Source organism: Sphaerodactylus townsendi, linkage group LG03 (assembly GCF_021028975.2).
Source record: "Sphaerodactylus townsendi isolate TG3544 linkage group LG03, MPM_Stown_v2.3, whole genome shotgun sequence".
In the NCBI taxonomy this organism is placed as follows: domain Eukaryota; kingdom Metazoa; phylum Chordata; class Lepidosauria; order Squamata; family Sphaerodactylidae; genus Sphaerodactylus; species Sphaerodactylus townsendi.
This window is the reverse complement of record NC_059427.1, coordinates 120,208,445-120,222,048: the sequence shown is the minus strand read 5'-3', so window position 1 is coordinate 120,222,048 and position 13,604 is coordinate 120,208,445. Positions and strand designations below refer to the sequence as shown.

Below are 13,604 nucleotides of genomic sequence, written 5' to 3'. Positions count from 1 at the left end.
TGCTAAGGCATAACATTTGAATGCGGCCACATCAAATCAGAGTCGTAGCTCCAAGGGGGAGGGGCGCGATGCAACGGGTGTGCACCCCTGTGGGGGTGTGGCGAGGGCGTTCTGGGGCGGGGGTGGAGGACGCACCAGTGCACTGGGCGCTTTCCCCCCTTGCTACGCCTCTGCATCCAATGCATGCAATACTGTGGTTCTGATCACAGCCAAAATTTCCGAATCTGGGAACTGATGGTAGTGAACTGGCCCTGGTAAGTGTCAAATACTGTGCACCCATGTGGACAGCCAGAAGCATCAAAGATGGAGCTGTTTCAATACAGAGGATCCTTCCTACATCCTAACCATATGCAGGGATGTGTATTGGTCAATCCAACCTATGTTTTCATTCAATGGGAAGATGGCTTGCAACAAACAAGGTTCTTTTAAGAAATCCAAATGTTTTGCCATTTTCAGTGATGCCCCGCCCACGCTATGTATTGTTAGATGAAGTAAAACAGAATCAAAGCTCTGTGGTTACTTTGGTCGCCAGGGTCTGAACCACGCCTCGGATCTCATTGTTGAGGCACGCCACTGTAGACTGAAGCTGTTGGTGCAAGGTGTTCTGGATCTGTTCTGGGGCAACGGCATCTCCTATCTGCTGCTTCAGACGGGCCCAGTCCAGCTGTGAGGGCAGTTTGAGGATGATCATGCGAAGCTGCTCAATATTGTTCACCACAACGCAGAGCTGAGGGGTGGAGGGAGGCGGGAAGAAGAGAATTCGGTTAAACAGATGAAAGACTTCATGTCTTCCCAAAGGCTGAGCGGTTGGATCTTTCTCTTCTTTCTTAGAAGCCAGTGAACATGCTACAGGCATATCAGTAACAGAGCTGCAACTGACCTCACTTTTCCCAAGTGATATACAGGATACCTTAAACAAAGCTGTCCCCACCTGATGACATGGTGCAGGTTTATGACTGGATGGAAAGTTACCTTTTTAACTATATATCGCTTTCTCTGGAAAGGGGTGAAACATGTAATAGGAACAAGACAAGCATGTGAGCCAGCATGATCTAAAGGCAGTGGCGTAGCTCCAAGGGTGATGTGTGCAATGCACCAGGCGCCCCCCATGGGGGCATGGTGAGAGCGTTCTGGGGGTGTGGTGGAGCATTCCAGGGCAGGGCGGAGGACGCACCAGTGTACCGGGCGCTTTCCCCCCTTGCTATGCCTCTGTCTAAAGGTTAAGAATAGCAGACTCTAATCTGGATTCCCCAGTCCTCCACATGAAGCCTGGGTGACCTTGGGTCAGTCATAGTTCTCTCATAGCTCTCTCAGCCCATGCAGAAGCAGACAATGACAAACCACCCCTGAACATCTCTTGCCTTGAAAACTCTGTGAAGTGACCATAAATCAGCTGTGACTTAACGGCACACACAAACACACACAACAAGCATAGTTAGAACAAATCCTAAAAACTGAGTCTTTGAGTCTTCTGCAAAATTAATCTGTCTGGCAGAAGAACATCCCAGTCTAGTGTGCTTAACCAAAGGAACATGCTGCAGGTGCCAGGGAAGGTCTTCACTAAACTTATCATAGAAATAACAAGTTACTGCACTAGCCTGGATAATTCTTTGCACTCCCAACAACTTTAATCCAAACTTGCTGCAGAGAGTAAGGTGTTAGGGCATTTCTGATGACATGATTGGTATTAAAACTGCAGCTTTCTCAGTTTATCTTTCTAATGATATTTGACACCATCTAGTAGTAACAGCCAGCCAGATCTTGTCAGCTGTCAGAAGCTAAGCATGGTCAGCCCTGGTTAGCGATTGGGTGGGAGACCACCAAGGAACTCCATGATCTCTAGTCTGAAGAAGGCAATGGCAAACCACCTCTATAAGTCTCTCACCTTGAAAATCCTATGGGTTGCAATAAATGGGCTGTGACATGATGGCACTTTACACACAAAATAGTAACAGAGTTCAGACAAGCCTATCTTTTCCCAAGTGCTTCGATAACCCTCAAAACAAAGCCGTCTGCTACTGATGGCATCATCGAGCTCCATTGCTAGATAAGACGGTAACCCTGGCCATTTTCACATGGGTTATCTTGACTGGATTCAATGCTATTAGTGAAACAGGTTTTTTCCTGCTCCCCCACAGATTTGTGGTGCATTTAGGTACATCCCAGTGTTTCCTTGGCTTTTTTTTCAGTTTTTGTCAAACGTCACTTACTGCAAAGTTTTGGGAAAGATCACAGTAATGTCTGGATTGTAGCCATGCAGGGAGACCAGATTGCCTACTACAGCAGATGGCCTCCTGCTGCTGTTTGGTAGAACAGCAGGAGCAAAATAAAAAGGGGAAACTGGCATCAAAATAAGGAGAGGGTATTGGCATCAGGCAATGCCAAGATGTCACTTCCATGACCACAATGAGATCATAGCATTGTACAATGCCAGTTTGTGGTACCTCTCTCATCAGTTCCCAAGAGTTACCAGCTGACCCATATTACCATGTCAGTGGGAAAATTTGGATTCTCCTAGTCCCACTCACAACAGCTGTTTCCTGCCTTTATCAATGGAGGGCCTCCCCCCCCCTTGTCAGTTGAATATTGTTACATCAATATCTCATTATATTGATATATCAATATCTCATAACAAACTGTGTGGCAGATTCCCCGAACTGCCAGCTTTTGCTCAAAAGTAGTTAGCCTCCAACACCTCCCATTGCAAAGATGTAAGAGGCGAGGCATATCTCCACATTGGAAGGAGCTAGGTACTTCCCTTTTAAACTAAAAGCTGGAAATACATTGGCTGGGGTCACGACAAGAGATCCTGTTACATATATTGTTACAATATCATATTAAAATGACAACATCCAATTGCTGGCTTTGAAAAAAAACTCAAAAAACCCCAGCAGCCCAGGGTGGTGATGGCTATTGCCGAGGAACATGGAAACGGTGGGGAAACCTGTCATATGGAATCCCTGTTGCTGTTGCATTATCAGCACCTGCATCAGCAATGGTGAAACCACAAAAGGCCAGAATCTGGCTCTACCTCTTACCCGGTTTGCTGCTTCTCCCTCCTCATGTCGGTTCGATGATGACAATTCTTCTGCTCTTGCCTTGATCAGCTGACAGTACAGCAGAGCAATTCTACACATGTCCTAAATAGCACAGAAGAATGAAAACAAAGTACCAAGCATAATGTGATCTTGGGAAGTGCAGGCTCTTGGCAATCTATAACGAAGGCAGGCTTCATCATCACATTGTACAAGATGATTTCGTTGCCTCCTTTTTTCTCCTCAGTGAGGAGCCAGATCAGACTATACCATAAGGCAGCATAAGCAATTGTCCTGACTTCAAGAGTTACAGTCTCATATACAAACATTTTCAGCACACATCTAAATGTGACTCCTCTTTCTGGCTTCTGACTGAAAGCAGAGCTCAAAATGGGAGCCAAGAAAGGAGGATCTCTTCAATTCAGCAACTTTATTTCAAATTCAAAAGGTTCTGGCTGAAGAGTAGCTCCAAATGGAACTGCTTGTACTAGTAAAGAGAGGCAAGATTACAATGCGATAGATAACCAACCTCAACAAATTTCACCATGATCATGAAAGCCTCCTCAGGATCTGGCCAGTCCAGCTGCTGCCAGGTCTTGACCATCTGAACATAGCAGGTAGATAAGTCTACAGTGGATGTACTGTGTTTATTCAGATCCCCCAGTGGCTTCAGCTAGGCAAAGGGGAAAGAAACAACACAGAGAAAACCATTAATCAAAGGTAGGGTTTCTTTTTGAGTCTTTGGACACTTTGTAATCTCCAGGCAACACAAATGGAGCATTCATTCCTGAGTTTCCAATCCTTAAACCACTTCATCCAGAATGTCCAATCAGCCCTTTTTCATGTCCACTTGCAACCCTCTGGGCATCCTTTAGCAGCTACAGCAATTTATAAAGAGACAGAAGAAGAGTTTGGGTTTATATCCCCCCTTTCTCTCCTGTAGGAGACTCAAAGGGGCTTACAATCTCCTTGCCCTTCCCCCCTCACAACAAACACCCTGTGCGGTGGGTGGGGCTGAGAGAGCTCCGAAAAGCTGTGACTAGCCCAAGGTTACCCAGCTGGCATGTGTGGGAGTGCACAGGCTAATCTGAGTTCCCCAGATAAGCCTCCACAGCTCAAGCGGCAGAGTGGGGAATCAAACCCGGTTCCTCCAGATTAGAATGCACCTGCTCTTAACGACTATGCCATTGCCGCAAAGAAGCTAATCTTTGCTGAGCAATTTTTATAAAACTGTACAGACAGCATATGTGCCTCTTTGTATGTCTGACATAAAGTCGAGAGTATTCTGAAAGCAAATACGAAGTCAGAATTTCCTGGTGTTTGTTTCAAATGTTTATGGGTCAGACATGACAAATATTTTGGATCACCATCAGTCTGTGAAAGATAACCAGAGAGCACATACAACTCAACCTTGTATTCTAACCACATGAGAAGGGGAAGGGGCCCCCACTTGATTAAGCTAAGAAAAACCTGAGCTCTCTGCATTTTTATCAGCCTTCAGGACAGTGGGGGGACTGTGGTATTACAACTTTATTTTTTTTCAAATAGCAGCATGGGAAGCCCAGTTTCAATTAGCAAAATTATGCGGAGTCTGAAGAATTAAACCTGCTCCCTGTAAGTCTTCAGTTCAAAATTGGAGCTGTGCTCACATTAAATTTACCTTCTATAGATGATTTGTTTTTTTTTTTTTTTTTTTTTTTTTTTTTGTTTTTTTTTGTTTTTTTTTTTTTTTTTTTTGTGGTTTTTTTTTTTTTTTTTTTTTTTTTTTTTTTTTTTTTTTTTTTATTTGAGATCCATGATCTTTATCACATCTTTTTTTTTGAGCCTTTGGTGACCCCAATGCTAGAGAGCTTTAAATGAGCAGGATGCTGCCTGGCATATCTGCTAATCTGGGAACATTCATCCATAATTTCATGTCCATGTAATGTATAGATGCAATAAAGAATGGGTTCTGAGAGAAAATCAACATGGTGGAGTTGAAGGATAAACAAGTCAAGAATATGAAAACAGTTGGGACCCAAGAACAACACATCTCTGTTGTTACTGGTGATCCCTTACCTGATCCACTTTTACAGCTCTCTGAGTCCTTTCCAGGCCTATTGTGTACGTCTTCTGGAGCCACTTAGGGATGGCTTCCTTAAACCACTGGTGGAAATTCATCAGTTCAAGAGGAGTTTCACTGGAGATAAAGAAACACACAACAACTCCTACATAACAAGGATGGGAGACTGTTAGTACACAACTCTAAGTCCACTGAAACAACCCCATGCAGGTTTTCACTGTGAGTCTTCCACTTGTACCAGCTCAAATTGTTCCAATCTGATTCTGCTTCACAGATTGACTCAACTCAATTTGCTGTGGAAATGTTCAGCACAAGGGGACTCTGAAACCCCTGATGAAGCTTATACAGCTAAACAAGTAGGAGCTTTACATGACAATAAAAACAAGTAGGAGCTTTACATGACAATAAAACTATCACCTGACTTTTCTTCTCTTTTTGGGGTTTGCTGGCATGTTGCTTGGTGCAGCCTTATTTTTCTTTTTCTTTTGGATGTGCCACGCAGATTGGTCATTAGGCACAGCAATTAAAAATCTGCTTCAAAAGCTCCTCTTCCAATAAAACACTCAGTAACACAGAGTCGGAGCTACCAGGGGGACAGGGGGGTGCATGTTGCACCGGGCACACGCCTGGGGGGCACAAAAAAATTTCAGGTTCGTTTGTGGGTTTTTGTATTTTTTTAGTGTTTTCCAGTTTTTGGCCTGCAGGGGGCGCAGTTTTGAAGCTAGCAGCACAAAAAGTTCAGGGATTTTTCAGGAAACTCTCCTGTCCTGATGATACCACCCAAGTTAGGTAAGGTTTGGCACAGGGGGTCCACAGTTATGGACTCCCAAAAGTAGGCCCCCATCGCCCATTGTTTCCAATGGGAGCTAATAGGAGATGGGGGCTACACCTTTGAGGGTCCATAACTTTGGACACCATGAACCAAACTTCACCAAAACTGGGTGGCATCATCAGGAGAGCCTCCTAAAGATCCCCTGAAATTTTGGTACTGCTAGCTTAACAATTGCACCCCTGACAGCAGGCACCCCCAAAATTTCCCCAGATTCTCCTTTTAAATTCACCCCCTTCAACATGGATTTAAAGGGAGAATCTGAGGTCCCCAGTTGTGGCTGCCCATAGGAGGGGACGCAAAACTCAGATTTTTGCACCGGGCTCCATTTTCCCCAGCTACGCCTCTGCAGTAACATGCTATATTCGCTCAGCAGTACAAGCTAAAACAAAACTGCTCACAAGAGAGGGCAAGATATACAGCAGTCACTATATGACAGTCATAAAAATGTGTAATCTAGCCTGAAGGCAAAGCCTCGCCTTGCCCTCAGCAGAAGTCAGTACCTGTTGCACAGAAACTCTTTCATGCGATGCAGTTCCTGTAGGTTGAGGTAGAGCTGGAAAAGGTTCTCTGCTGTCAGGTGGGACATGCCACTATCCATCTCGCTCAGTTGCTCTTTGACATAACGGGAAACCTGTAGAAGACCAACAGAAGCTATTGTTGGTCACTGAGAACAAGAAACTCCAGTACATAAGCTGCCATTCCCAAAGGTCCAAAAATGTATCTAATACAAGTGCTTGGGCTACCTCTGAAAACCCGGTGAGATATTCAAATAGGACAAACTACAGTTGCTTACATATTGAAAATTTTTAAAATAAAATAAATAAAAACAAAATAGGGACCTAGGATGCAAGCTTGGGACTCATTAATGCCACATCATTTGGCTTGAAATTAAGGTCAGTCATGACAATGATAGAAGAACATAGCTTTGTAGCTGTCTTTCCATGGTTTTCTCATCATTTCGTCATCATTTTTCCAAACCTCCCTTGATTCAATTTGAGAATTCATGGAGAAACAACCAAGAAACCAACAGAAAGACAACAAATGGAAAAGGAGGAAGCTCAGAAGGAAAGAAACAAACATGCTGCAGTTCAGCAGTCAAACTATGTGAAAAAAACAACAAAGAGATCCTGCACCCTGTGATACCTTAGCCAGCTCATGGCAGCCTGTATCTGATCACCTTCTCTGTCTAACCATACAAGAATCTCAACTGCTGTTTCTTCACACGTAGACACAGATCAGCCTCTCTCTCCACCTCTTCAAAGTTCTGCTTGGAAAGAGCCACTAGGGCCCACTAAGGTAAGGCTAATAATTGTTAAGAAACACAATCATTCCTTTTGTCTTCTTGTTCCCCACAGCCATGCCATTTTAGGCCAAGCCTATAAGATGGGCTGATCCATAACAACCAGAATACAAACTCACAACTATGCTGACATGTGTGATTGCTACACACGTCAATTCAACCCATGATGAAAAGTTAGTATGAATTAGTCCTAAGTCGAACCATGAACATAATTGAATGGGGGAGTTTCAGAATTAGAGTGAAATGAAACTTCACCTCACCTCTAGGTTGCCAGATCAAAGACAGGACTCCTGTTCGATCTTTAAAAGTTCTGAGACAGACCTCTGTAATCAACCCCTTCATTTATCCACCTCCACACTCCTGTAGTCCTGCTTGCTACGAAGCAATTACTCACCAGCTCTTGAAGTTCTAAGTATGCAATGGAGAAGAGATCCAGTCGCATGGTGCTGCAAGGGTGAAGGAAAAACCGGAGGTCAGAAATTTGCTAGACAATTCCAGAGGTTTTTAGCTACCTGGCCATAGCACATTCTTTCAGTCGATGTACAGCAATTAGAGGCTCAAAAGTGCCAACTTTCTTGATGCCTCTTTACACATTACCTAGTCCTTTCGACATGAGGGCTTTGAAGCAGAGGTTCAATAGGGGTTTTGTGTCTCTTAAACTCAGGTATACATTTTTCTCTTTGCAACTGGAAGAAAAAGGCTTGCGTGAGTTTGAAAAACATGGAGTTCCAATTGAGTGGCTGCTTCAAAGTCTTCACATCTCACTCCAGAAACACAAGGGCTTTAATACATGTAAAGAGGCCTGCAATTGCAAGTCCAAGGGCAAGAAGATTTTGTAAAGGAAGTGATGGAACTTGTGCACAGACCACTTTGTGGAACCCAGGAATGGGTATGGACCCTCCAACTTTTTAACTCTTGTCAAAACAAGTTTATAACACAAGTAGGGATGTACAATATATTTTTTAAAACCCTTGTGTAATTCCTATGGTACAGTGACAACAAAGAAATTTCTAGTTTGTGAATGAGACAAAAAAAATCCAGAGATATTGCATCACTTTCTGACCAGTTTGTCCCCTCTAGATTTTTTCTTCCTAACTTGGTGATAGACCAGAGGTGGGATCCAACCAGTTCTCACCACTTCTCTAGAAGTGGTTACTTACTAATTTTTTCTGAGTGCCAAGAAGGGATTACTAAAGCAACCTCCCTGCCCAATAGGGACTGGAGGTGCGTGTGTGCGGCGGCCCCACATTCAAGGAAATTAATACAGGTAATAAGTAGCAGCTTATTTTATTCTCCTGGAAAGAACTAGTAATTTCAGCAAAGGGGTGGTCTATTGCTGTTGCTAGGCTTAGGAGTTCCCGCCCTTGGCTTGAATAGTTCCATTCAAAGGCTCCTTTTCTCTCAGCAAAAAGGCTGAAAGAAACATGTTGTGAGCACCCAGCAGACTCCAGACAACTTTTTCCAGAGACTTACTTGCTGAAATATTTGTTCCAGACTTTGTGGCACTGCTGGAGATCTGCATTCACTTCTGTAACAAGACGGACCAGAACTTTGCCACACTCCTCCATGGTCTACAAAGGGAAAAAATACAGGAGGGAAGTCTTGCCATGAGCAGTCTGGCTTCCACTGGTCAAAAATTCTTCAAACTGGTAGAGGATTTCGGTCTCTCCATGGGACAAAATGCTTGCCCAGGAGACTTCCAAAATTACAAGCTACCCCTTCTTTTACATCCCATCATCCTTCTGTGTATTGTTTATGACCTGACTTGTATAACTTCCATATTTTCCCCTGTTTAGCTAGGGGGAAGGAAACTTTTCTGCAGCTCAAGGGGGAACTGTCGGATGGCTGTGGTCAGAACATCCATGTGGATGCTCTTCCCACAACTAGTTTAGGGAAGGGGAGGAGTTTAGTCCTTCAATGGGCTTTTCCTCCAAATTAGCTGCAGTGCTTTCAGCACCACAGCTCAGCTGTGAAATGAGAATTGCCAGTATTGGAGTGAGCAACTCACCATGCTAGGACATTGGGAGGCATTACATTACTCTGCGTTCATAAGTGTTATCTACTTTAATGGGATGTCCCTCTCTTTCTCGTAACCTGAGAGCTGCCCTCTGGCCCTTCCTCTCTCTGTATGTCCAGTGTTCTTCCCACTTTCCACATGGTTCTTCACAAAGTCACACATATCTACAGGTCTGCCATGTAGAAAGAATGCCTCATACTCCCATACATATGACGCCAGATCAGCTGGCCAATCGTGACATGGAAAAGTATAGTTTCTCTTTCTTCCTTTCAGTTGAATACTTGAATAAATTTAAGTTTTACTTTCTGCAATATACTTCTTGGGAGATTTATTTATGTCCTCAATATCATGCTTCTATGACTGGGAAAACTCTGCTCTATTAGCCAGATATTTTAATAGCCAGGACTGGTGGTCAATATTTCTGCACTAATGCAACAGAAGTGTGGGATGGGGATGGGGCATGTGGATGCCTAGCTTTTTCCACCCCTGTGTAGAAGGACCCAAGATGGCTCATTTCTGAAAATCTGAGGCTGAAGTAACAGTGATTTTTTTTCAAACAAGACATTTTTTATCCAACCAAACAATCTCTGATGTCCCCAGTAGTTCCTCTGAACAAACATGTAGCCTGCATACAGATTTCATGACAAATTGAGATCTGTCAGACCTGTGCCATTCCAGGCCTGGCAGTTTACACGTCCACACCCCAGCCACAGATGGCCCAACCATTATCATCGCTCAAGGCTACGGAGGCCTCCCCCTGCTTGAAAAGTAACAACTTCAATAGAGCTTAGCCGGTCACCCTTATCTGCCTTCCTGAAGGAGAGAACTGTCTGCCCAAACAATGTCGTTGTTCCCACTGTCCTTTCACATGCTGATATTATGGGAATGCGAGGGTGGGGGAAAATCCAGGGGTTGAACTAAATGGTAAAGGTATATGCCAGAGGTCTGAGAGCCAAACCCCCAGTTTCGGCTTTCTGAGCCTGGGATGACACAGTTCCAATAAAGCTCTTGAAATCTTCCTGAGTCTTGTTGATGACTGGAGTAACAGACCCTTACAAGCTCCTACCAAGATCGGGCATGAACATGGCTTGTTTCCATGCTCGCACACTCACAGACTCCCCTTGTTCTCCCTTCATGTATAAAGTTTGATTAAAAGTTTCCTGGTATGAGTAAGCTCCAAATAACCCTGTGGCTGAAGAGGAAATGACCTAATGGCTCAAAATAAGCTGCTTCTCCTGGTCATAACCACAGTTGCTCAGGTTACATTTGTTTACATTACATATTATTTTTTAAATGGAGGGGAAACACAGGTTTCTTAAATTGTAATTGTAACATGTATATTTTTGTCATTCTGATTATGTATAAGCCATTGATAATGGTGAAAAATTTTTCTACAGGACAACACCTGGCCACATGAGCGAGAAGAAGATATATAAGATATCATAATTCATAACTGGCCCCAAATTTTTCAACTATATAACAGTATGAGTTACATTAATTAGGTATTTTCTCTTTTTGTTTTCTTTTTCCCTTTTTAAGAATTTGCACTTTCAGATTAGTATACCTTATATGTTTACTTCCAGATGTGTAATTTTTATAATCATGTCCGTATATGACCACTGAGGAAGGCTAAATCAGCCCAAATGCATCTGGTCCTTTGTTGATCACTGACACGTATTATTAATAGTGTTTGGAATGGTCACAATCTTTACTGAATTTTCAGGCATAGCCTGGTTTACAGGCCTTGTGTTTTTAACTTATATTTGTGAACACTTGATAATAAATATGTTTATTTTGTTAGTGTGTGTGTGTGTGTGTGTGTGTGTGTGTGTGTGTGTGTGTGTTCGAACCTTTGTTATTCCATGTATTGTTTTGGTTGCGTTTTTCTCCCCTCCCCCTTTTTTTTTTACTTGATTACTTCATATTAGCTTGCATGTGACTGCTTATTTGGTTGAACTGCCCATCTGGGTAAGAAATGCTATGTGTGAACCATCCCTTTGTTAGCTGTGGCTGGAGCAGAGAAAGTCTGCCAAATGCAAGTTGATGTGGCCATCCCACAATTTATGGGATTCACAAGAGTCAGCAACTCATGGCAATCAAACTGGAAAGAGAGATTTACCTTGACCATTGGCTTCAAGTGTTGTTTCTTCATCTGAAACCATTCTGCTGTTCCTGACTGAGAAAATAAGACATGGAATGAAAAGCAACAAGGCAGCATTCGGTATGCTTTAAAACACATTTAAAGACCTTTTGAGGAGAATGGTCAAACTCCAATTCCATTTGAATAAATATTAGAAGGTACATCAGGCTAGGTATTCAATGGTATTATAGGATACAGAAAGAAGGCTAGGATTAAAACCAGATTGTTTGATCATTCCTATGAAATACAACATTCTCCACAGAAGAAAAGGTACCCCACACATTTATTCATAGTAGCAGGAAAGGGCAATCCAAGGCCCAGCATCTGTGATTAGTTTGGAAGAGGAAAGATGACCACTCTTCCCAGCTGTGTACCTTGAGTGCCTCAGTCACCATTTGTGGAAGGTCAGGGTTCATGGTACAAAGTTCTCTGAAGGCTTTCATTTTACAAATTTGTACCAAGAGCCTGCAAAAACAAAAGCTATTGTTAAAATAATGTATTGAAGATCCCTTTCACACAAAATAAGTCAGCCACTTCTCTTTTGCCTGGGCTTCTGAGTTTTTTATAGTGCTGTGACAGAGATTCAACTGGTAAAGTTTGAAATAATGGGTCGCTCCCCACTCACCATTAGCCGCGGGGTTTTCTCTTGTTCAGACGCGGGGAGCCAGGACGTTCCCCACATCCCCAGCGTCCACTCGTTAGCTCGCAGAAATTACCCACTCTTCACCACTCCCTGTGGCGTCAAATCTGCTCTTCAAAAGCAAGCGAAAGCTTGTTTGAAGCCCAGCTTGGCGAGGTGGTGAAATGATGAGGGAACCGGAGATGGCCGGTTGATTGGCTGGGGCATGGAAGCTTTCCGGCCAATCGGAAAGAATCCTCCCATTTTGTTTGGGGAGGAGGCGTCACCGTCCAGTCGCAGAATGAAGCCACATGAAGGCGTTGAGGCGTGTGCACAGCGTGGCCCGTGACGATATTGTTCCCTTTGTTGGTTTGGCTGCTGCAATTCACATGAATTTGGTTCGAATTCCACACAGCGAGGTGCGAGACTGAAACCAGGCCAGGTAGTCGGTGGCGGCAGAGCGAGATTTTCACTTTATTTACATGCTGGCGTCAGCATGTACAGGCGTCTCAAACAAATGCTTCAAAGCTTCCATTTCTGATGGCGATGCAGACATCCGGAGCCTATCAAAACCTGGTGTAATGAAAATGGAGGCCGCCCTCCCTCCCATGGCAACACACCTGTGCCAACCAATGGCAACTTCGTACCTCTATTCCATGAAACTCCTGTTCTTGTACTTCGCGTTTAGCTCTCCTTAATGTGTAAAATGGAGTGGGGCAAATAGTCTCCGTGATCATAAGCCGGGAGGCTTTTCGGTATGAGGGCGCTCTTGAGTTACACATGAAGAGGTAAGTGGGAAGCTGACCATGTGGTCGCCCCCACTCACCATTAGTCATGGGTTTCTCCTTGCTCAGACGCTGGGAGCCAGGACGCTCCCACATCCCTCTCAGCTGCCCACTGGCAAGTATTGGCGCAGAGAAATTGCCACTTTCCTCCTCCCTGGCGCCAAATCTGCTCTTCAAAAAAACAGCAATATTTTTTCTAAACTCGCTTTCATGCTGGGTGGTGGGGTGGTGGGGAACCCGAAGATGACGCCGTTGATTCGCTAGCTTAGAGCTTTCCCCGCCAATCAGGGGAAAGAATCCTCCATTTTGTTTGGGGAGGGCGCCACCGCCAGCAAGCGCAGAATGAAGCTACATGAAGACGCTTGAGACGGTGCACAACGACGCGGATCTATATTGTTCCCTTTGTTCAAGGTTTATTGCTGCAAATCTGTGCCAGAATTTAGTTTGGCGACCACACAGCCAGGGTGCTGCAGACCAGACCAGACGAAAAGTAGTCGCGGTGGCGCGCAAGAACTGATTTTTCACTTTATTTTTTATGCTGGGATCGCCAGCATGTGCAGACGCCTCAAACAAATGCTTCAAAAGCTTCCTGTTTATTTCGACGACGGGCAGACATCCGGGAGCCTATCAAAACTAATTCTGCCCCAGCTACAATGAAAATGGAGGCCCGCCCTCCCTCCATGACGCACACCTGTGCCAGCCAATGAAAACGCTTCATTGCCTCTATTCCCACGAAACTCCTGTTCTTGGCTGCCCGCGTTAGCTCCTTAATGGCAAATGAGTGGGGAGCAAATAGTCTCCGTGATCATAAGCC

The 13,604-nt window shown here is 44.1% G+C and overlaps 1 protein-coding gene across 4 annotated transcripts in view; it reads right to left on the bottom strand.

Moving 5' to 3' along the window:
- The window catches only part of UNC13D (unc-13 homolog D), a 66,921-nt gene that overhangs the window by 12,831 nt on the left and 40,486 nt on the right, over nt 1-13,604 (bottom strand). For all 4 annotated transcript variants that reach the window (XM_048487697.1, XM_048487698.1, XM_048487696.1 and 1 more), the window contains 9 exons: nt 11,761-11,851; nt 11,366-11,422; nt 8,703-8,800; nt 7,624-7,675; nt 6,430-6,560; nt 5,094-5,214; nt 3,565-3,708; nt 3,039-3,140; nt 521-727 (listed from right to left, as the gene is read on the bottom strand). In XM_048487697.1, coding sequence (XP_048343654.1) covers nt 521-727; nt 3,039-3,140; nt 3,565-3,708; nt 5,094-5,214; nt 6,430-6,560; nt 7,624-7,675; nt 8,703-8,800; nt 11,366-11,422; nt 11,761-11,851 — 1,003 coding nt within the window. The remainder of the gene's footprint in view (nt 1-520; nt 728-3,038; nt 3,141-3,564; nt 3,709-5,093; nt 5,215-6,429; nt 6,561-7,623; nt 7,676-8,702; nt 8,801-11,365; nt 11,423-11,760; nt 11,852-13,604) is intronic.